The 25,085-nt window shown below is 39.1% G+C and overlaps 1 protein-coding gene across 3 annotated transcripts in view; it reads left to right on the top strand.

Annotated features, from left to right (window-relative positions):
• clip1a (CAP-GLY domain containing linker protein 1a) overlaps positions 1–24,038 on the top strand; it is a 77,585-nt gene extending 53,547 nt beyond the window's left edge. For 2 of the 3 annotated variants that reach the window (XM_060906826.1, XM_060906827.1), the window contains 10 exons: positions 3,862–6,390; positions 9,625–9,762; positions 12,610–12,716; positions 15,226–15,346; positions 17,054–17,106; positions 17,393–17,510; positions 18,118–18,295; positions 18,632–18,684; positions 20,616–20,743; positions 23,295–24,038. In XM_060906826.1, the coding sequence (XP_060762809.1) occupies positions 3,862–6,390; positions 9,625–9,762; positions 12,610–12,716; positions 15,226–15,346; positions 17,054–17,106; positions 17,393–17,510; positions 18,118–18,295; positions 18,632–18,684; positions 20,616–20,743; positions 23,295–23,523 (3,654 nt within the window). In that variant the 3' untranslated portion in view covers positions 23,524–24,038. The remainder of the gene's footprint in view (positions 1–3,861; positions 6,391–9,624; positions 9,763–12,609; positions 12,717–15,225; positions 15,347–17,053; positions 17,107–17,392; positions 17,511–18,117; positions 18,296–18,631; positions 18,685–20,615; positions 20,744–23,294) is intronic. The other variant, XM_060906828.1, reaches the window with a different exon arrangement.
• The last annotated feature ends 1,047 nt before the right edge of the window (positions 24,039–25,085 follow it).

Genomic DNA, 25,085 nt, shown 5'->3' on the forward strand with positions numbered 1-25,085 from the left:
CTGTTTCCAGGCACATTTTTGTGATCTTCAAAGGCCAAATTATGCTAGATGTTAGTTGCTAATTACACTACAAATTGAATATCAGATTCAAGAAAAACATGCTTAAAGTTCTACCCAAGAAAACGGTAGCACACACAGGTCAGTTCCATGTCTAGGAAAAAGTATGAGGGGCAAGGATGTTGCAGTTGGTTACAACTTACTGGTACTCATATATATATACTCACCGGCCACTTTATTAGGTACACCATGCTAGTAATGGGTTGGACCCCCTTTTGCCTTCAGAACTGCCTCAATTCTTCGTGGCATAGATTCAACAAGGTGCTGGAAGCATTCCTCAGAGAGTTTGGTCCATATTGACATGATGGCATCACACAGTTGGCGCAGATTTGTCGGCTGCACATCCATGATGCGAATCTCCCGTTCCACCACATCCCAAAGATGCTCTATTGGATTGAGATCTGGTGACTGTGGAGGCCATTTGAGTACAGTGAACTCATTGTCATGTTCAAGAAACCAGTCTGAGATGATTCCAGCTTTATGACATGGCGCATTATCCTGCTGAAAGTAGCCATCAGAAGTTGGGTACATTGTGGTCATAAAGGGATGGACATGGTCAGCAACAATACTCAGGTAGGCTGTGGCGTTGCAACGATGCTCAATTGGTACCAAGGGGCCCAAAGAGTGCCAAGAAAATATTCCCCACACCATTACACCACCACCACCAGCCTGAACCGTTGATATAAGGCAGGATGGATCCATGCTTTCATGTTGTTGACGCCAAATTCTGACCCTACCATTCGAATGTTGCAGCAGAAATCGAGACTCATCAGACCAGGCAACATTTTTCCAATCTTCTATTGTCCAATTTCGATGAGCTTGTGCAAATTGTAGCCTCAGTTTCCTGTTCTTAGCTGAAAGGAGTGGCACCCGGCGTGGTCTTCTGCTGCTGTAGCCCATCTGCCTCAAAGTTCGACGTACTGTGCGTTCAGAGATGCTCTTCTGCCTACCTTGGTTGTAACGGGTGGTTATTTGAGTCACTGTTGCCTTTCTATCAGCTCGAACCAGTCTGGCCATTCTCCTCTGACCTCTGGCATCAACAAGGCATTTCCGCCCACAGAACTGCCGCTCACTGGATATTTTTTCTTTTTCGGACCATTCTCTGTAAACCCTAGAGATGGTTGTGCGTGAAAATCCCAGTAGATCAGCAGTTTCTGAAATACTCAGACCAGCCCTTCTGGCACCAACAACCATGCCACGTTCAAAGTCACTCAAATCACCTTTCTTCCCCATACTGATGCTCGGTTTGAACTGCAGGAGATTGCCTTGACCATGTCTACATGCCTAAATGCACTGAGTTGCCGCCATGTGATTGGCTGATTAGAAATTAAGTGTTAACGAGCAGTTGGACAGGTGTACCTAATAAAGTGGCCTGTGTGTGTGTGTGTGTGTGTGTGTGTGTATATATATATATATATATATATATATATATATATATATATATATATATATATATGTATGTATGTACTCATGAAACATTGTCAACAATGACTCTTATTTAGGGCGGCACGGTGGTGTAGTGGTTAGCGCTGTCGCCTCACAGCAAGAAGGTCCTGGGTTCGAGCCCCGGGGCCGGCGAGGGCCTTTCTGTGCGGAGTTTGCATGTTCTCCCCGTGTCCGCGTGGGTTTCCTCCGGGTGCTCCGGTTGCTCCGGTTTCCCCCACAGAGAATGAGATGAGACTCTTATTTATTTTTTTATACGATGTTTATAATAAGTCTATAAGAAACTTGGTAATTAACAATACAACTATTCTTACACAACAGAGTTAAAATTGAGGATGAGATTCCAAGTAACTTTGTAACAAAATGACTTAATGACGCAAAACTAGACATGGTAACATCATTTGGCATTCAGACTAAAATCTGCTGGACTAGAACTTAGAAGAAGAAAACTATTAAAATATAAATCTACATCCTCTAAAGTATATGACTATGACTGTCATTCTTATTATGAATGGGGAAAAAAAATGCACATAATAATAACTGAACCACTGATTAGCAGTTTGGCACTTAACATAATACCGTACTGCAAAGTTTCATGTAAGCTGAACTCTTAATCAACTGACTGGATCAATCAGATACTGTCAACACTAGTTCAACTGGATTGTGCAATAAAAACAAGAGTGAATACTGGTGTATTATTATTGTCTTATTCAGTGTGCTACTCTGGGAGAGGGAGGTGCCTGTAAATTTTGGCGGGGCTAGGACCTTCAGTGGCCGGGTTACGAATTTTGAAATCCCCGCATGCAAGAGAGGCTGGAACAAGGGCTAGCGCTAAAGTTTTCCGCGCTTCATCCTGACGACGGATCGGGCCGAGCCTGGGCTCGTTTGAAAGGTCTCGAGGAGAGGGACGTGCCTGTAAAGTTTGGCGGCGCTGGGACTTTGGTTGGCCGAGTTATGAATTTTTGAAGGCTGGCTCGAGCCAGGGCTCATGTTAAAGTTTTTTGGGGGCTCCGGGGTGAATAGTAGGCCATGCATGGGCTGATTCGAAAGGCCTCGGGGAGAGGGACGTGCCTGCCAAATGTCACAGGGCTAGGAGCTTCGGTGGCGGAGTTATGAATTTTTAAAGTCGGGCCTGCGGTGGCCCCCGTTTCACAGGTCATGTTAAGACATAATGTATTCACCCAGTGTAACATTTGGAAGAAGATTAGAAGTAGATTAGACCCATCGCTTTAGAATTTTTCATGGACTGTCCGGTTTGATGCTTTTGAAATACAGACAGACGAATACAAAAATTACCGGTAAATGTCCGCCAGTCCAGCCTTATTTCCCACACTGCCTTTTCACTCTTGATATTAGTGTAAAACCACTTTACAACTTAAATCACTTCTGCTGACTATTTGGTTGGGCTTTTTTTTTCTTCTCCATTCCTAGCTGCTTGTCTCTGTGGCTTCTTTCCACAGTGTACACCGTGTGAGATATGGGTGTGATTTTATTATTTTCCTTTAACCACTAACCTAGATAGGAATAATAAAGTGAAGTCAGGTGAAATAGGGCCATCAGGTAACATGGACACCAAGTTTGGAGCGAGCATGCGTTTTAAATTTTCAGTCAGTTTCTAATAAACTTGATATTCTTGCCACAACTGGACTTGACATGGAGCAAATCAGTTGATTTGCCCTAAATTGTGTGTGTGTGGGGGGGGCATTTGCATTTTTGGAGATAAAGCAAACAGCATAGTGAGTGTCTTTAAAGTTTAGGATGAAAATCTTTGTGACCTTTTAATTAAGCTGCTGAGATTTGCGAAATAGTCATTTTTGCTGAAAAAAAAAAGATTTTCAGTAACTGGTCCATTTTTAGCAAAGACAAAGAATGTATGTCACATGTATTCAGATTTGTGTGATTTTTAAAGCTGTATTATGCAAAATTATGGTTGCTCACTTCAGCTCGGTGGCACATTTTATAGCAGTCGGTCTCATTTAGAAGGGAGACAACTGACGCTTTTTCTTAAATGTTTTTAACAGAATAATATAGATACTAAATATAAAAACTAAACATGCATCATATGCAAAATTCATTTTAAGAGTTGCAAAGAGTCCTAACGTAGCCATCTTCACCTAAATTAGTGCTCTTCACACACAAGGTTGTTCATGTTGAATTAAATTAATCTTGACACTAAATACATACCTCATTTTAATCTACATGTACATTTTTTTTTTCCCCATTGTTTGAGAACTTGTGCCATGTGATGTTGCTTCTTTTCCCCTGTTTCCTTTGTTTTTTGCATCAGGATTTTATTTAACATTTAAAAAAAAAATCAACATAACCTTCTCCCTTTCTTTTTTTCCCCCCTCCCTCACTCAGTCTCTCACTACTGAATTGGCTTGTTCCATGCAAGGGGCTGAGAAGCTTGCTTCTGAGGTTCATGATCTCAGGTTGTTGTCTGAGCGTCTGTCTAAGGAAAGGGATGATGTTCTTGCTCAGAAGGAAAATGCGGAAAAGCAGATTTTAGAATATCGCGTGACGATCTCTAGCCTGGAGGAGGTTCAGAAAGATCTCTCGTCAAAAAATGATGAGCTGAAAGCATCTAATGAACGAGTAACAAATGAAGTGAAGGAACTGCGTTCCAGCAGTCAGCAGATGTATGAAGAAAAGTCATCTCTCAACAATGAGAGAGAGCAGCTTTCCAAAGATGTACAGAAATTAATACAAATCCAGGAAGAAATGAAAGCTGAGAATGCAAGCCTGAAAGAGACTAAAGCACAGCAGATTATTCAAGTAGAAGATCTTGAAAAGCGTAACGCGCAGCAACAAGAAGTTGTACTGAAATATCAGCAGGAGCTTCAGCAACATGAGAAAAATAGTGCAGATCTGGCCCAAAAGCACACCAAGGTCTGTGAGGATAGGGATGAGCTTCAGCAGGAGCTGCAGTCCTCTAGATTGCTGTGTGCAAAAAATGCAGAGCTTCAATCAAAGTTGCAGGCTGAGAAAGAGGAGCTCTCTGCTCAGAACGTTGCATTGCAGGCAGAAACTGAACTTCTCCGTAATGAGAATGAAAAGGTGGGATCAGATCTCAAAACTGCCAATTCAGATAAAGAGTCTCTTGCAGCTGAAAAATCAGAACTTCAAAACCAACTCGATGCCACGAAGACAACACTGGAGCAGTTCAGGAGGGACAACGCTGAGCTCCAGGCCTCCAAGAACAGCTTTGCCAGAATGCTTGAAGAAATCAAAACTAGCAGGGAAGTCACAGACTCTGAGAGGCTTTTACTTATGGAAGAAAAGGAAAACCTCCTTGAAACCCAGAGGAAAATGTCTTCTGAGAAGCAAGACCTTACCAAACAAATTGAAGTGCTGATTGAAAAGTTGCGTCTCAGCACTGAAGAAGCCAAAGCCGCCAACGAGAAGATCAAGCTCGATACAGCAGCTTTTGCTCAGGAGAGGCAAATGATTAACGCAAAGCTGTCAGAGACTGAAAAGATTCTTCAGACCCTTGAAGAGGAAAAAAACAGCTTACAGTCTGCTCTTAAAAAACAAAATCATGAACGGCAGCATGTGGAACAAGAAATGAGCAACTTGAAGGAGAAGTATGAAAAGGAAATATCAGAACAGGCTTCTGTCTTGGAAAAGAAAATTCAGTCAGAAGCTGACTTATTAAGTGAGAAGAACAGTCTGAAGTTGGAGCTGGACAAAACGAAGCTGATAAATGAGCAGATAGATTCAGAGATGATGAAACTGAGGCAAGATAATAATGATTTACAGACTCTTCTGCAGAAAAAGAGCTCTGATGTAGAATCTCTAGAGAAGTCCAATGTCGGCTTAACTGAACAAAATCAGAAATTACAGCTTAACTTGGATCACATAAAGGAGGAATATACACAAAATGCTGATACCTTTGAAAAAGAGAAGCTTTCCTTGAACAGTGTGATGGAGGAGCTGAAGAAGACGAACAGTGATCTGCTCCAGAAAGTTGAACATCTCTCAGATCAGAACAGCTTACTCTCTGAAGCCAAGAACAACTTGGAAGCTCATCAACAAGCACTAGAAATGGATAAGAATGAATTCTCTGTTGTGAAGGAAGAACTTTCTAAAAAAGTTGAGGAACTAATGAATAAGGTTACTGATTCTGAAAAAGAGAGAACCAGCCTTTTGGAAGTCAAGTGCAAGCTTGATGGTGAACTTGTGGCCATCAGGATGGAAAAACAGAAGGCAGAAATGGGACAACAATTGCTTAGCACTAAAGTAGAGCAGTTATGGAACTCTTTAAATGGAATGTGTTTGGAGAGAGAAGCTAATTTACAAAACCTTAACCAGACTTCAGTTTCTAGTTGTCAAAAAGTTGAAGAAATATTCAGTGCACTTCAGAAAGTGAGTGAAGAGAGAACCTCTCTTGCCAAAGAAATTGAGCTTTTAAAAACTGAGCAGAAGAGGAGTGAAGAAGACAGATCAGATCTGGCTGTTGCAAAAGAGGTTCTCGCTTCCAAAATTGCAGAACTAGAGACCACCATCATGTGCCTTATTAAAGAGAAGACGGACCTCCTGGAATCCCATGGATCTCTGGAACAGGAAGTCGTGTCTCTTCGTCAAAGCGTGGAAACTGGTGACAAAAAGCGCTCCGAAGAGCTGCTTAAAATAGAAGAACTGAAGAAATCGCAGCTTGAGTTGGAAGCAAAGTTACAAAATCTTCATAACGACAACGTTAAGCTGGAGGAGCAACAGCAAGCTGCGGAAAAGCAGGTGATGGTTTTAGGCAAAGCCAAGGATGAGATGGTCTCCAGCCTGGCTGCGATGCAAGCTGAGAGGGATTCTCTGCAGGCAGAAAAGGAGGTGGCCAACGTTATGGTGACTCAACTTGAGGCCCAAAACAAAAGTGCTCTAGCAAAGCAGTTTGAGGTATTCTGCAACTAAAAACAGGCTCCTCAGACCTAGTGGTACACTTCTGTAGTTGAATTGCTTCCTGCATATTAACAGGCTTGCCTTGCTTTATCACTTTAATCTCACCCTTTAGTTGTTTTCCATTAACATGCATGTTGCTAACTCAGTCTAATTATTCTGTACCTGCAAGTAGGCCAACCAACCACGTCATTGTATCAGGGATGAATCGGGTTGGGTCATGGATGAGTTCAAGGCAAATCTGTAACAGAGCCAAGGTCTGAGCACATTCCTCGAAACATGTTGAAGGGTAGAGAAGAATGCTGGTGCAAAATTGATAGAACCTGAAGAAAGGATGATAAACTGAGAGATTTTAGCAAGTAGTAGTGACCTTTGACCTGGCTCCTTTTATACAACTCCAATTCCAAAAAAAAGTCGGGACGCGATGTTAACTATACATAAAAACAATGCTGTAATTTGCAAGTCATGGAAACCCTATATTTCATTGAAAATAGTACAAAGACAGCATATCAAATGTTGAAACTTTTTTTTTTTTTTTTTTAACTGTTTGCTCATTTTGAATTTGCAACATGTTTCAAATAAGTTGGGACAGGGGCATGTTTATCACTCTTGCATCACCTCTACTTTTAACAACACTCTGTAAATGTTTGGTAACTGAGGAGACCAATTACTGTAGTTTTGAAAGAGAAATTTCCCATTGTTGCCTGATGTACAATTTCAGCTCAACAATTTGGGGTCTCCTTTGTCGTATTTTGTGCTTCATAATATGCCAAATGTTTTCAATGGGAGACAGGTCTGGACTGCAGGCAGGCCAGTTTAGCACCCGGACTCTCTCACTACAGAGCCATGCAGTTTTAATATGTGCAGAAAGCGGTCTGGCATTGTCTTGCTGAAATCTTTTTCCCTGAAAGATTTTGTCTGGATGGCAGCATATTGCTCTGAAACGTGTATATATCATTCAGCATTAATGATGCCTTCCCAGATGTACAAGCTACCCATGTCATGTGCACTAATGCACCCTCGTACATAGCATAGATGCTGGCTTTTGAACTGTGCGGTTATAACAAGCCGGATGGTCCCTCTTCTCTTTAGCCTGCAGGATGTGGTGTCCATGATTTCTAAAAGGAATTTCTACTTTTGATTCGTCAGACCTCGGGACAATTTTCCACTTCGCCTCGGTCCGTTGTAAAAGAGTTCGGGCCCAGAGAAGAGGGCAGCGATTCTGGATATTTATATCTGGTTTTAACTTGCGTTTGTGGATGCAGTAATGAACTGTGTTCACAGACTATGGTTTTCTGAAATGTTCCTGAGCCCATACAGTGATTTTTCCACAACAGACACATGTCTGCTTTTAATGCAGTGTTGCCTGAGGGCCTGAAGCTCACAGGCATCCAATGTCCGTTTTCAGCCTTGTCTCTTGCATACAGAGATTTCTCCAGATTCTCTGAATTTTTTAATGATATGTACCATAGATGATGTGATCCCCAAATTCTTTGCAATTTTACATTGAGGAACGTTATTCTTAATTTGTTGCACTATTTGCCCACATAGTCTTTCACAGAGCAGTGAACCCCTCCCCATCTTTACTTCTGAGAGACTCCGCCTCTCTGTTATGCTCTTTTTATACCCAGTTGTTACTGATCTGTTGCCAGTTAACCAAATTTAGTTTTTTTTTTAAGCATTACACAACACTTTTTCAGTCTTTTGTTACCCCTGTCCCAACTTTTCTGAAACATGTTGCTGACATCAAATTCAAAATGAGCGCGCATATTTAAAAAAAAACAATAAAATTTCTCAGTTTCAACATTTCAAATGTTGTCTTTGTACTATTTTCAATGAAATATATAGGCTTTCCATGATTTGCAAATCTTCCCTTTTTTTTCTTTTATTTTTTAGTTATTTATTTTTTAAAATTTGTTTTACAGTGTCCAAACTTTTTTGGGATTGGAGTTGTAGTTAATAAAGGGCAGTGTTGAGGGCAGCGTCATTGCGGTAATATTGTAGTATATTGTTAGATTCAATTGAAAGTATTACAGAGGTGCTAACATCTACAGCAGTATCATTCACCATTTTTGCCCCCTTGCCATAGTGATATGGGAGACGCCTGATGACTATACTTTTCTGTTTTCTTATTTAAAGCAGTGGTCAGGCCAAACGTGAATAAAACTCACTGGGGGGGTGGACGCAGGACATGAAAGACATCTGCGCAGTTGCTTCTAATAGAGGTTACTTTTGTTTGCGTTTTTTTTTTTTTTTTTTTAATCTAGATCATCTTTGACAAGTGAATTCACAAACTGCGATCTTGTGAGCCAATAGAAAACAGGAAGGCGGGATTGTGGCCTCATTTGTTGGTTAAAAATGTAGTGATCACAACTGACTGCTTTGCTGTTTTCTTATTGTTGCATGGTGCAAGTTGTAAATAAAATGAAGAAATTTTTTTCCGTCCCCTAACATACATGATTTTTGAGGAGTACATTAAAGTTGGCACCTCAAGTTCAAACTATATAGTAGGATTAGCTGTTTGTGCAGCATGTCATACCAAGCCATATTGCATTCATAAGTCATAAGAGGGTGGGTTAAACAGAATAGACTAGAATGGTTCTTTATTAAACATGAGCAGCTCTTTGATTGCTAAAAAAATTGCTAAAAATGCTAGTTAAGAATAAATTTGGGCTGTTTGACAAAAGCAGCCAATAAATAATCAATGAATTTCATATTTGACATTTATTTCGTCAAAAAAAATGGTCATTGAAGAGGGAATGTTACGCACCTTGTTAATATTACTCAAGTAATATATGATGTGTTAGTCTCAACAGTACCAGGGGTTTAATTTTCCTAACGCATGGCCTACTCATCCTCATGATTGTATTAAATTTAACACCTCCATTTCAGGCTGTATTTGATTTGTTCAGATCTGTTTTAACAATAACCAATAAGATTTTTGCATGACACGTTAATTCACTGACTGAACACTCGACACCAGTCTTTTCTACACCCTGTAGATTTGTGAAAGCTTTAAAACTGAAGACAAAGAATTGCAAATTCACTTTTCTAAAATCCTTAAAGCATGATTTCAAATTTACTGAAGGAACACTAACATTTAGAAGTTGCGCATTAATGGTTGAAACGAGTTCATCTTGGCTTCTGTAACAGTTTGGATTGACTCACTCTCTCTAAGCCCGATACCATCTGACGTTTCTGGAAGTTACCTTTTCCTCTTATGTTCTGTTCTAGGCTGCAGAGAGTGCTGGGCACACAGCACAGGCCCTGGACAAACTGACCCAGGAAAAGATTGCTTTGCAAAAGGAAAAAATGGCGGCAGAGGCTCTCGTCCAGGAGTTTAAAAATGCCAAAGAAGACATGCAGAGTCAGGTGAGTGGATGGATGAAGGCATGGACCTGGTCATGTCATTGGTCTGATTTGATTTGATTTCTGCAGTTACATGTAGAAAAGTGACTGTATGCTTTTGCATTTTTGTAAAAAATAATAATAACTAAGATTGTAAATTGGTTCATACACTGATCAGCCATAACATTATGACCACTGACGGGTGACATGAATAACATTTGATTATCTCCTTACAGTGGCACCTGTCAAGGGGTGGGATATATTAGGCAGCAAGAGAACCATTAGGTCTTGAAGTTGATGTGTTGGAAGCAGGAAATATTGGCAAGCATAAGGATCTGAGTGACTTTGACAAAGGCCAAATTGTGATGGCGAGATGACGGTGTCTGAGCATCTCCAAAATGGCACATCCTGTGGGGTGTTCCCGGTATGCAGTGGTTAGTAGGCCTGCCTACCAAAAGAGGTTCATGGAAGGACAACCGGCGACAGGGTCATGGGTGTCGAAGGCTCATTGCTTCGCCTGGGGAATGAAGGCTAGCCCATATGGTCCAATCCCACAGAAGAGCTACTGTAGCACAAACTGCTGAAAAAGTTAACACTGGCATCTTTCTGTTTTAGCAATCACAATTTAGCCCTTGTCAAAGTCGCTCGGATCCTTACGCTTGCCCGTTTTTCCTGCTTCCAACACCTCAACTTTTGAGAGCTGACTGTTCTGTTGCTGCCTAATATATCCCACCCCTTGACAGGTGCTATTGTAATGAGAGAATCAATGTCATTCACTTCACCTGTCAGTGGTCAGAATGTTATTGCTGATCGGTGTATATCAAAAAGATTTTCCTTATGGGTCTATGGAAAATAACAGTTACTGTGAATTAAAATAACAATGGAATATGGCACTTTTTAGTAATAAATCACTATATAGAATGCGACCTGATGGCTAAAGTAGAGTGAGGGACTGTTTTGGAAATAACTGAGAAATTTGTCAAGCACCATATTCCATTTCTACTTTAATTTCTTCTCTAAAGATACTATACAATTGTACAAGCGCATACAGTGCCTTGCAAAAGTATTCATACCCCTTGAACTTTTTTCACGTTTTTCCACCTTACAACCACGAACTTAAAAGGTTTTTTTTTATTGAGATTTTATGTGATAGACCAACACGGAGTAGCACATAATTGTGAAGTAAAACGATAAATGGTCTTCAAAATTTTAAGCAAATAAAAATCTGAAAAATGTGATGTGCATTAGTATTCAGCCACCCTGCATCAATACTTTGTAGAGCCACCTTTTGCTGCAATTACAGCTGCAAGTCTTTTGTGGTATATCTCTACCAGCTTTGCACATCTAGACACTGAAATATTTGCCCATTCTTCTTTGCAAAATGGCTCAAGCTCAGCCAGATTGGATGGAGAGCGTCTGTGAACAGCAATTTTCATGTCTTGCCACAGATGCTCAATGGGATTTAAGTCTGGACTTTGACTGGGCCATTCTAACACATGAATATTCTTTGATCTAAACCATTCCATTGTAGCTCTGGCTGTATGTTTAGGGTCATTGTCTTGCTGGAAGGTGAATCTTCTTCCCAGTCTCAAGTCTTTTGCAACCTCCAACAGGTTTTCTTCCAGGATTGCCCTGTATTTAGCTCCATCCATCTTCCCATCAACTCTGACCAGCTTCCCTGTCCCTGCTGAAGAAAAGCATCCCCATAGCATGATGCTGCCACCACCATGTTTCACAGTGGGGATGGTGTGTGCAGGGTGATGAGCAGTGTTAGTTTTCCGCCACACATGGCACTTTGCGTTTAGGCCAAAAAGTTCAACTTCGGTCTCATCTGACCAAAGCACCTTCTTCCACATGTTTGCTGTGTCCCCTACATGGCTTCTGGCAAACTGCAAACGGGACGACTTATGCCTGTCTTTCAACAATGGCTTTCTTCTTGCCACTCTTCCAAAAAGGCCAGATTTGTGGAGTGTACGACTTATAGTTGTCCTGTGCACAGATTCTCCCACCTGAGCTGTGGATTTCTGCAGCTCCTCCAGAGTGATCATGGGCCTCTTGGCTGCTTCTCTGACCAGTGCTCTCCTTGCTCGCTCTGTCAGTTTAGGTGGACGGCCATGTCTTGGTAGGTTTGCAGTTGTGCCATACTTTTTCCATTTTTGAATGATGGATTGAACAGTGCTTCTTGAGATGTTCAGAGCTTGGGATATTTTTTTAATAACCTAACCCTGCTTTAAACTTCTCCAGAACTTTATCCCTGACCTGTCTGGCGAGTTCTTTGGTCTTCATGATGCTGTTTGTTCTTCAGTGTTTTCTAACAAACTACTGAGGCCTTCACAGAACAAGTGTATTTATGCTGAGAGTAAATTACACACAGTAGGACTCCATTAACTAATTAGATGACTTCTGAAGGCAGTGGATTGTATTTAGAGGGATCAGAGTACAGGGGGCTGAATACTAATGCACACTTTTTTTTTCAGATTTTTATTTGTTTAAAATTTTGAAGACCATTTATCATTTTCGTTTCACTTCACAATTATGTGCTACTCTGTGTTGGTCTATCACATAAAATCTCAATAAAAAACTTTTTAAGTTTGTGGTTGTAAGGTGGAAAAATGTGAAAAAGTTCAAGGGGTATGAATACTTTTGCAAGGCACTGTATTTATCCTCATGTCATCTCAGGGAGATTTTCTTTACTGCTGTCGCCCCTGGCTTTTTCATTAGACATCAGAATCTACATCGAGTTTTTTGTAAAGCTGCTTTGTGACAGTTGGTAAAAACTCAATACAATAAACACTGAAACTCAAACAACAATACTTGCTGTAATAAGATTTTGTTTCTATAATCTGAAATTGTTTTCTGTCTCTGATGCAGCTGGACAACCTCTCAAAACAGAACTCGCAAAACCAACAGGAGCTGAGTAAATCCAAAGAACAGCTGATCTCCGAGAAGGACAGGATCAGCAGTCTTTGCAAAGAAATGTGAGTAACTGTTCTTTACTGCAGGGGTTTTCAAAGTGTGGGAGCAAATAAACAACAGCGCCCCCCTTACAATTTTTGTTGTTGCTATACTTAATGTTCCTTAAATATCTGTGCTTTTTGAAAACATCTTTTTTTACACATTTAAAACATATGAGCTTTATTAAAACATCTTGTTTTACACATTTTAAACATCTGTGATTTTTGAAAACATCTTTTTTTTTTAACACATTTTAAACATCTGTGCTTTTTAAAACATCTTTTTTTTTTTTACACATTTTAAACGTGCTTTTTTAAAACCTCTTTACACATTTTAAACATCTGTGCTTTTTTAAAACCTCTTTACACATTTTAAACATCTGTGCTTTTTAAAACCTCTTTTTTACACATTTAAACATCTGTGCTTTTTAAAACATCTTTTTTTACACATTTTAAACGTGCTTTTTTAAAACCTCTTTACACATTTTAAACATCTGTGCTTTTTTAAAACCTCTTTACACATTTTAAACATCTGTGCTTTTTAAAACCTCTTTTTTACACATTTTAAACATCTGTGCTTTTTAAAACATTTTTTTTAAACATCTTAAATGTCTGTGCTTTTTTTTTTTTTTTTAAACATCTTGTTTTACACATTTTAAACATCTCATAGCATCGTTAGCTAGCACCTCTTGGCAGACAACACACTGTGGCAGTGGAGCATCTTCAGATCCAGTCCATGAAAATCCAAACTTTAAATAATCGTGGTCATACTTCCTCCTTTTTTTGCTTGGTCCAGACTCTGTCTCCTCACTCACTGTAGCTTTAGGTACTAAAAATCGATCCATTTTGTCTCTGGCAAAGGCTAGCTGAAGTTCGCTAAATGTCCGCAATAGTAACTTATTCTGGTTTATTTTTCCTGACGTTGCGCCCCCCCGAAGAACTCTGGCGCCCCCTAGGGGAGGCGCGCCCCACACTTTGAAAAGCCCTGCTTTACTGTAATTCATAAATTTTATTCAGTGTCCGTTTAGGGGCTTGTATTTTTTTAAATTATGATACATTTATAATCGGTGTGTGTGGGCGGGCTTTGCATAAGCTATGTGTTCTGTGGGATCTGTGATCACTTTCATTTCTTCCTGTATATTTCAATTAAATGAATATTTGGGGTATTGTATCTCAATACTTGTGTGTATTACACGTTTTCAGAAGTTATAAATGCCATGTTGCTCTTTCACGCCAACATTTTCCAACAGCTGTCAGTAGATGGATGTATTGGTTGGCCATAGCACAAAAAATATGCATTAAGACGTGTGGTAGCCTGAGAAACCCTTTCACATGGCAAAATGTTTCTCCTTTGAGTTTCTCTACCACAAGTGTTTTAAAGTGCATATTCTGGACCAATTTCATGGTTTTGTTTTTTTAATATGAAAGTATGTCCCTTTACACACTCATCCAAAAGGGTAATTTTGCACAAGGCCATCTGTCTACAGCAGAAAAAATAAAATAAAACGCATCTGGAAAAATCCCAAGGGAGTCTGGAGCCAGATTTGTGACGTTCTCTGCGGAAGCGCCAGCAGGCTGCGCGAGCTTTGCACGGTTTCAGTGCACAGCCTGTGTAGACCAAGCGCTCCCATTTCTCTCTCATTGTCCAGTCTTTTGGAAAACAATGAGTACTAATCCCATCAAGATTGGTGTTGCTACATCTTCCTACGATACATCTGTTAACCATTTTAATAATTACACGATAACGTTGAAGAACTTTGCAGAAAACCACCAGGTCGTTTTCTCATAAACCAGTGCTGACGTAGGATTCAGAAGGAGGCGTCCCGCAGATGACGTCACGAAAATCAATGTTTGCCGGGAAATTCAAATACCAAGTTTTTTTCAGAGGTGGACCAATTCGCCTCAAATGGCTTGATTTCAACTGAATTTTTCTGGTATTGCGCAAGGTAAAAAAAAATTGCAGAGAATGCAGAATGTTTGACCAAAGTTTAATATAAAATAGGAGAATTACATTGATCTTGCTCCTGAATTTACCCGTGATATGCACTTTTAAAGTCTGGTTACCCCTAAAAGTGAAAAGTCTCAATAATATAATTCTGACTTTGGTGCAGGAGCATCAGACATTTTGATAGCCAGTAACTGATTACAAACTGAACTGATGAGGCTTATGTCCATTTAACTATGGCATACATCCTGCAGTTTGTTTAGTCACTGTTTCAGGAAATCACACTTTAGCTAGACATCTTTCTGGCTCTTTGCCTAGTATGAAATTTGCATGAAGACTACGAACATGGGGTTAGAAATAAATTTTCACTTTGTTTTGGTGAAATATATTTATGCTTTCTTAAAATTGAGGTGTCAACAAACAGCAGATTTCTAATACAGCTAGTGCCAGGGTTATTTGTTATTGGAGAATTCGTACTAGTCTAGATTAGAAATGGAGAATCACCGATTGAGTACCTCTTTTGTCTCTGTGCCAATGTCCAACGTTATTTTTGTGTATCTGTTTATGGTTGTTGATCATCTCTCTCAGTGAGGAGCTGAAAAAAGCAGCATCTGAAAGTGCCCTGGCTGTGGAAGCTGTGAAGCAGGAAAAGGCCAAGCTGGCTGAAGAGCTGTCCAGCAGCCGGAAGGAAAATGATGGTCAGCAAAAAGTATGTTTACAAAAACAAGCACTTTTATACACTGCCTGGCCAAAAAAATAGGCAAAGAGCCTTAAAAGCCTTTGATTTAGATTAATTACTACAGTGATTTTATATGTTTCAGCTAGCAACAATTCTTTTAACTCTAACTGATGCAGTGAGTATCTTCTCATTTCTTAAACATGTTGGAAGACGTATCCTGGGGTCATGGAAAAGATGTTACTCTGTTAGAGTGGTGAAATTATGGGCCTGCATCAAGCAAAGAAAATAACTAAGGAGATTGCTGAAATGGCTGGAATTAGGTTAAAAACGTCAACGCATTATTAAAACTTGGAAGGATAGTGGTGAACCATCAACTTTGTGGAAGAAATTTGGTTGGGGGGAAAACAAAATAATAACTGACCCTGTTTGGAGACCACTTGAATGCTTGAAGTCGAATCATGAAAAATTGACAGCAGAACTTGCGACTGTGTTCAATAATGAAAGTAAGAGCATTTCAACACACAATGCGATGAGAATTCTCAGGATTGGAACTAAACAGCTGTGTGTCCATAACAAAACCACTTGTTTGAGAATAATCGGAAGAAAAGGCTTCAGTTAGCTAGGGAGCTGGAGCAATGGAAAAAGGTCATGTGGTCGGATGAGTCCAGGTTTACCCTATTCCAGAGCGATGGGTTCTGTCAAGGTAAGAAGGGAAGAACATGAAGCGATGCATAGTGGCCACTGTACACACCTCTGTAGGCAGTGTTATCAGTTGGTCAGGTTGAGGCTCAGCAATGTTATGTGGCAATAAAATGAAGTTGGCTCACTACCCGAATGTACTGAATGACCAGGTTATCGCATCAATGGAATATTCCAGGACGACAATGTCAGGATTCGTTGGGCTCAGATTGGTTCAGGAAGTATGAGGAATCATTTTCACATATGAATTCGCCACCACAGAGTCCTGACCTTAACCCAGTTTGAAAGTGTTTCTGATGTGCAGGAGAAGACATTATGAAGTTATTTGATTCTCCCACCATCAATAGAAAATCTCAGGGGGAAAAATGAATGCAACTCCGGTTGGAAATTGTCTAAACAATGCCATGGCAAACTTGCACCATAATCAAACCTAAAGTCTAATATCCAGTGAAATTATATAGTGTACTTTTTATCCCCTGCTGCCCGAAAGGCCCGAAGGGGGATTGTCGTGACGATGTCTGTCCATACGTCCCGGAAAGGGTGATCACCTTCTGAAATTAATTCCTCTTACAATTTTTGGAGGAATTTCACGAAACTTGACAGGATTCTTTGTTATATGTCGGTAATACACATTTCGTTCAATTCAGTCACATTTTACCCGAGTTTTGGCCCCTGATTACCAAACTTGTACTTTGACAGTTTCATGAGGGGTGTATTAAGCACTTGTAGCATAGATACAGTTGCCAGCGGGAGATATTGTGCTATTGAGATATTGTGTCAGAGGTCCCCCCCCCCCCCCCCCTTTTTTTTTTTTTTTTTGGTCAGACATTTTATTTTTAACTTTATTTTGCACTTGAGGTTATATGATGTGCTGTATAGTAATTTGGGCAGCTGGGATATACTGACCTGCACATTGTTTACAGTGAACTGATTCATCCTAATTTTGATAACATTTAAATACGTTTTATGATCAGAAACCTTAAGCTTAAATACATTCCTTGAAATGGAGAAAAGAGAATCTGTTATTTTACTTTGCAGCTCAAGGAACACTTGGAACGCCTCAATAGTCAGATAAAGGACATGGAAAAGAGGTGAGAAACAGGACATTTCCTGAGTCATTGCCTCATTGCTTTCCCTGCTGTAGTCCTGAACTGATTTTTTGAGTTGATCTTGGAAATGCCACATGATTTAAACCTCTGCTCTGCTCTTCCCTTTACTGAAGGAAAAGTTTTGTCCCATAATGCCACTTGTCAGCAAAATTGATGTGTTGAAATCCAATTCATCTTTCTGTATTTTTACGGGAATTATCCCGTAAAAATTATTTCTCTCACTTTTTAAAAAAAATTTTTTTTTATTTATTTGTTTACGTTTAAACAGGGAACTCGCCCTGAAGAACGAATCAGACACAGAGAAATCTGCTTTACAGCACTCTATCCAGAAAAACAGTGCCTTGATTTTAGAAAAGAACAGAGAACTAGAAACGCTGAAGAATGAGGTAATGTATATGATCTTTACCTATAACATCCTTTTTCAACAACTGGATCTGTATTGAAAAACAAAATCGGTTAGTTTTAATTTGAATCAGCATGTACTGGTTGTTGTAAAGATTGGTTTAAACAAAATGTAGCTTTTGGATCATATACAAAGGCAGAAGCAGCAATAACAAACTTGGATTTTCTGAAACTGACTAAGAATTTGCTTTTCCTTTTTGCTTTACAATTCGTTTGACCATCGGTTTAGATACAACACTTGGAAATTATGTCGAAGCAATTCTGCTATAGGATTGTAATGACTGGAAATTGGCAGGAAATTTGTCGGGAGAGAGAAATGTTACATAAGTGTGTGGCATATAGTATGGGTTATGAAATATTACTTACTTGGTTACACATGACCAAGGGCATGTTCACAAGGAGTTTTTGGCATCTGTTGTAAAATAATATAAATATACAGTCAGTGCCAGAAATATTGGCACCCTTAGTAAAAATGGGTTACAAGGGTTATGAATTAAGGTCCTTGAGCTTAAAACTAATAAAATAAAACTCTTTAAAAATGTGGTTAGTTTCTTGTCCATTTTCTTGTAATGCTTTTCCTCTTGCGAGCAGGTATCGGTGCTGCGTCACGAGAGTGCAGCTGCAAGCACTCTCCAGAGCACTGTGAAGTCTTTAGAAAGTGATAAAGCTCAACTGCAGGAGCGAGTGCGCACTCTGGAGAAGAGCTTAACAGCAGCTCAGACACTGACTCCTGCAGCTCAGGCATCAAGTTCTGCAGACATCCCCACAGGTAAGCATGTAACGTGTTTATTTAAAAAAAAAAAAGTATTCCAAGTATAAAATTGTTCTTTTATAAACTTATGAAAAATTGCTTTGTTACATCTATTAGCTATCTAAATATCATTTAATTTGATCTTGAAAGATGCGGGTTGTGTAACAGAAGCCAGAAGGAAACTTGGTTTTTGTATTATGTGGAGGTTTTTTTTTTTTGTCAGTTTAAAAATCAGACTTTGCACTGACCAGCTACAAAAAATTTCAAACAGACAACAAAAAAATACCCCAGCAGTAATCAATATGGAAAGCACTGATGAGAAACTGGTCTTAATAAAGATCACTGTGCCTGTAGGGTCTTCTGCTCTGGACGAGATGAGAGAGGCGAAGGAAACGGCTGAGTGTCAGGTACTCAAAATTTCCCGTGTATTACTCTTGTATCAAATCTTCCCCACTGATAACTGAATCACATTGTTATAAAGAAAGGATAGCAATCGGACAATTATTTATTTTGGTGTTTTAACGCCTTTTACAATTGTGTGCAGTTTTTCACATACCATGTGATTTTTAATTGTGTTGAGACAAGGCATTTAATTTAGTTGCCTGATGAAAGCATTAAATAATAACTCAAGTTCACATCTCGGAGGTTGAACAAATTCAGACTGTAGTAGTGCTTTAAATTTGTTAAATCTACAATGCCACATTCATGGTCAGACGGTTAGAGTTCATACATCAGATTTTGTGACGTTTGGCCAGTAGGGTGCATCAGTTGCCCTCACTTTCATAAAATCTGATGCATTTTTGTTTGGGTGTTCCTTTTCACCAATAAAGACATCCTGTAAAAATTTTTGACCATATTCAAAAGTCTAATGGTGGCACCATGAGGTTCATTTTTTTGCCAAAAAAACGCTTATTTTATGTTTTCGCGTAAGGTTTGAATCACAGTGTTGGACTCCATTTATTGATTTCTTGTGACCCAGAGATCATGTTAAGAACCTTTGCAAGGGATTGAGAAGCATTAATGTGATTCATAATACATTTGTATTGTTTAAAAGTAGTTGAACAATGATTCAATGAACAGCTAAAACTCAAACTGTGCTTGATAATATATTTAGAATATGTACTAAAAATGTGTATCTAAGATATTTGGTATACTCCATAAGGTGCCATAATGTTTCATGAAAAGTGATCGAAATTTTGTCATAAAAGTCATAAAATAGCAGCTTTTTCCATAACTTTGAGCTCCTGGTGCCACCATTAAACTTTTGAATTTTGTCAAAATATTTCACCCAGTGTGTTTTCTTACCAAAAGGAACATAAAAACAAAAATGCATCATGATCGGAGGAACTTTTTTCATTTTTAGGGGGCAACTGATGCACCCTATTGGCCAGTGCTAAATCTAAAGCTTTAAAGCTGATTGGCCGAGAGGATCATTGTGTTGTTCATTTCTCAGGAGAAACCTTTATCTAAATACAACACGCAGATGATGAAATAATGGCTTCTTCTCACTATTTAGTTCCCTACATGTTCAAATTGCTAGACATTGACCTAAACATGGATCATTTCCAGGAAGACTGTAGTGTGATCAAAATCGTGCGCTACTTTATAACAATGACCACGTCAGATGTGAGTCTGTTGATATGGATCCCTCAATTAGGCAGACAGACAGGTGTGTGTGTGTGTGTGTGTGTATTGTGATTATTATATAAATGTTGTATAACACTAAAATGCATTTTTGCTTCAAGCATTGAAAATGTAATCCACATGCACAAAGTGAACAACTACAACCCTTATTTTACTTCGGTCACTGTTCCATAGCTACTGAGCTTATAATGTAGCTCCATATTTCATAACGGGTACATTGTGGTCAGGATGTGGATTTCAGAAGAATGAACTTGAAAATACTATAGCAGAGCCAATAAGCAAATGGGGGTGGGGTGGGGGGTATTTGTAGTTCAGCAACTCTGGTTGTGACTTCTGGAGCAAATCCTTGTTTGTGGTTTATCCAATCGCATGCAGGGCAAATATTTAGCTGAAAGCAGCTTATCAGACGAGATTATCTACAGGCCTCGTGACATTAGTTCAGATTTTTCACTTTATTTAACCGCTCTGCTCTGACTTGGCAGAACAGCAACATGGGTTTGTTTTCAGTAGTTGCTGATACAATGTTTAAATACAGTGTTACTGTACAGAGAAGGATTGTGTTTATTCTCTCTGCCATTGGTGCAAACTATGAGTCCAGTGTTGCTGTGGATACGTTTTGAACTGCAGTAATGAGCATGCCATAAAATGTGGCTAAAGTGGCAATTATTCATGATGATTTTATGTTGTGTGGCAGGTTGAATTCCTGAACTCGGTCATCGTGGATCTGCAGCGCAAGAATGAGGACCTGAAATCGAAGCTGGAGAAGATGGCCGAGGCAGCACTTAATGGAAACGCAGCCAGTGAGATGGACGACCACGAAAGGTGAACTGCATGGTCTTCCTCCCTTCAGTCATCCAGTCTAATACTCCAGAGTATTTACACGTTAACGTTTTAACACTGCTTTCACAATAGTAGGTCGGTTTGTTTGTTTTATTTATGGGTTGTTTTACAATCAGGGTACGCAAGCTAAAAATCACATTTAACACTTATTATCTTCAATATCAAAAGGCTTGACTAAATAAACTTGGTTGTTTATTGTAGCCCTGTGATAGCTCTATTTACCATGCAAAAAATATTTGGTGATAACGTTATTTTTGGTGAATGTATGGCAATATATGTCATATTTAGCAAAATTACTCATGTCATTTAGAAAAAGTGTTTTTTTGACCACCGGTAGCTCCAAAAGGGATGCACTTAAATCATTCTTTATACCATAAAACAAATATTTGGTTCCATATCATTGGAAACATAGTTAAGTTTTAATGTTGAATGCCAGTAAGTTTTCAGACTATTTTGATCAAATTAGTATGTAATTGTGTCAAAAAAAGTCCTCTCCAAGACAGCTAATTTTTCAATATAAAATAACATATCTAAAATGATTATTTTCATCCTAAAATGTGGTCAAGATATTGGGACATAAATATTAGAGACAACTAACACAAAGCTTACAGCCTTATATTTAAAAGCACTATGGAAGTAGTGGATTCTGAATTGTCAAAAAAAAAATGTCCTCTCCGAGAATCACTTCATTTGTTTTTCCCATCTTATAGCAGATTACACAAAACTACCATACACACATGTCAAAAAATTACCTGAAATCTGTTCTTTAACTTGTCCTTCACTTAAAAACTGGTACAAGAACCAGTTTGAATCAATTTGAATTTTGGACCCCTGTGACAAACTTTGTACCCAGATTGTAAAACAACCCTTATTCATTCCTTCTAAACTGCCAGCATGTAGTTTCCATGCAGCTCTATGTGAAATGACCGCTTTTACAAAGGCTCAGAATGAACTTCAGCTTGGAAAAGTGCAGAATATCAAGCACTGCCTTTTTTTTTTTTTTTTTTTTAAAGGCCACAAACTTGGTTGGTAACCCAGAAAACTCAATCACTGAAAACAAAGTGCATCTGGGGAAAAAAAAAGTTTTGTTAGTGAGTGAATTGAAGGAGTTTTATTATCCCCTGCTGGCCGAAAGGCCCGAAGGGGAATTATGTTGTGGCGATTTCCTTCCGTCCGTCCAGGGAAGGGTGCTCACCTTCTGAAATTAACTCCTCTCACAATTTTTGGAGGAATTTCACGAAAGTTGGCAAAAGGCATCGTTGCATGTCATTACTATGCATATCGTTATTTTGTTCAATTCAGTCACGTTTTACCAGAGTTGTAGTCTTTGATTAACAACCTTGTACTTTCACAATTTCATGAAGGTGTGCTTGCCTTCTGAAATCAACTCCTCTCGCAATTTTTGGACGAATTTCTTGAAGTTTGGCAAAAGGCCTCGTTATATGACGGTAATACGCATATTGCGATTTAATTTCGTTTGTGAAGATTTTACCAGAATTTTGACCCTTGATTAAACAACTTTGACAATTTCATGAGGGTGTACGTTCTTCTGAAATCAAGTCCTCTCACAATTTCTGGAGGAATTTCACCAAACATGGCAAAAGGCTTTGTTATGGCAGTTATACGCAGATTGAAATTTCGTTTAATTTGGGCAAATTTTACCAGTTATGCCCTTGATTATTAACAAACTTGTACTTTGGCAATTTGATCAAGGTGTACTTGCTTTCTGAAATCAACTTCCGTCACAATTTTTTATTATCCCCTGCTGGTCAAAAGGCCCGAAGGGGGATTATGTCATGGCGATGTCCGTCCCAGGAAGGGTACTCACCTTCTGAAATCAACTCCTCTCACAATTTTTGGAGGAATTTCACGAAACTTGACAGGATTCTTTGTTATATGTCGGTAATACGCATATTGCAATTTTGTTCAATTCAGTTGCATTTTACCGGAGTTATGGCACAGTTGCCAGTGGGGGATATTGTGCTCTCAGAGCACTCTTGAGAAATGTTAAATTGAAAAGATCAATTCTGAAAATATTTCAACATTTGCAATATAAGTAAAATTAACCTGTCTGTTTATATACAGACTGGAGCTGCATCCAATCAAGTTGCACAAACGGATCCTTTTAATTTATCTCCAAAGCTACAGCACAGACAAACAAGCTCCTCACCAGCAAAACTACACCAAACGTTGTATTTTGTATATGATATGTCTTTACTGATGCTGATAAATCTAGTCTAGATAGCAAGCTAGGCTAGTTAGCTGATAGTTAGGACTGGTAAGAGTTTTTGTGTGAAAGCAGCCCAAGTGTTCACTCATGAACTATAAGGAGACGTAAAGTTATTGTCTGCTGACATAATTATTTTTTCCTTTTATAATGGTTTAACAATATTTCCCAGTTTGGCTTTGATTTTAAATGCCATAAGATGATGTGCTCCTCGTCACAGTGTACCATATCCAACCGATCTGAAAAAATGTAGGACATTTTATCAAGTCATTTACTTTAACAGCATAATGTGCATCCCCCCCGCAGCTTGTCCGAGTCTAAAGCCAAAAAGAAACCACCACCGCGCCTCTTCTGTGACATCTGTGACTGTTTTGACCTCCATGACACAGAGGACTGTCCAACGCAAGAGCAGCTGCCAGATTCTCCTCCTCACACAACCTACCACGGCAGCGCCAGCGAAGAGAGGCCGTACTGCGACATCTGTGAGGTGTTCGGCCACTGGACCGAGTCATGCAACGATGACCAGACCTTCTAAGTTGGCAATACCCTTTTGCAATACCGCACACGCCTTCAACAACACGTTGCACAAGTGTAGAAATGTCCATCTGTTGTGTGTGTGTGCGCATTCACTCATTTGCCATGCATCTCTACACAGTCCTCAGATTTTTTTTTTTTAAACAGTGTGTCTGATTTAATGGCTTTAAGTTGTATTCATGAATGAGACTATATTGAATTCTTTAAGAGACTGTTAAAAGATTTTCATCTTGTTTTTTAATCTGTAATGTGGGTGATGGATCTTAGCTTAGTCACCATTAATTTTTGGACCTGTTCCAGTCACTGCGTTGTCCTAAGTGCTTGAAAGAAAAGGGCGTGACAATGCTAATGCACTTTACTCCAACATCCTCTTCCCTGATTTCAGCTCAATGAAGAACAAGACGGTTTCGTAAACAGAATGTAATTCAAGGTTCTATTAATGCTGTTACTTTTTAGTGGTTTTTTTTTTTTGAATATTATACATCTGTATAAATGAAATAAATATTGTTGAAATCATGTTTTTGATCATGGCCCATCATTCTATAATTCATCTTTTATGAAAAATTGTTTGAACTCAACACCAAACGCTGAATTAGTATTGTAGATGGAGAATTGGCCAGTTCTGTACTGCAAATCATTTAGATTCAGTCACCCACATGAGTTACTCATCCAAATGCTAACATTATACTAATTAACCCCAAATACACCTGGGCTAAAGACAGTTGAACTCGGTTTTTCTCAGCTCCACACATTTCATGTTGCTGTACATTTCCTGTGTTGAGTCAATTTGGGTGTCTACTTTTATTTTCATGAGAGGTAATTTCAAAAATGCAAATTAAGACTTTTTTTTTTTTTAAATATATTTTCAGCAGGCCAAAAATTTGACAACGTTTACTTTGTGTTTGGCCTTTTAAACACTAAACTTGGATTAACCTCTTGGCATATCCTCTCACAAGCTTCTCATAATATTTTGCCAGGATTTTTGCCTGACAGAACTGATGTAACTCAGCATTGTGGATCTCATTGCTCAGACACCTTTTTATTTCAGTCCACTCCAATACTTTCACTTTAAACCTTTTTGTTCCAACTTCGGAGGTCTGGATAGGATCATTGTCTTGCTGGAAGACTGAGTTGGGAACTAACTTTAACTTGCGGTCTGTCTTGAGGTGTTTCATGGTTTCTAGATGTCTTCTGTATGCCATCTGGTATCTTTTCCAGCAAAATATGCCCACAACATGATGTCTCTCCCCCCCCCCCCCCCCCCCCCCCATGCTTTGTGTGGGATGGTATTTTAAAAGCCTCAATCTTTTCCTTCCATGCATAGCACTGATTGTTATAGCCAAAGTTTAATTTTTGTTTCATCTGTCCAGAAAACACTCCTCTAAAAAGCAACTGCAAAACTCTTGTGGTTTTTAGATTTTTTTTTTTAATGTTGGTCAGCATCCTTGCGCAACAACCTTTCAGACCATGATGAAGTTGAATACTTATGATGGATGTATGTACATTAGGGTGCATCAGTTGCCCTCACTTTCATAAAATCTGATGCATTTTTGTTTGGGTGTT

This window comes from Neoarius graeffei, chromosome 24, assembly GCF_027579695.1.
Source record: "Neoarius graeffei isolate fNeoGra1 chromosome 24, fNeoGra1.pri, whole genome shotgun sequence".
Lineage (NCBI taxonomy): Eukaryota > Metazoa > Chordata > Actinopteri > Siluriformes > Ariidae > Neoarius > Neoarius graeffei.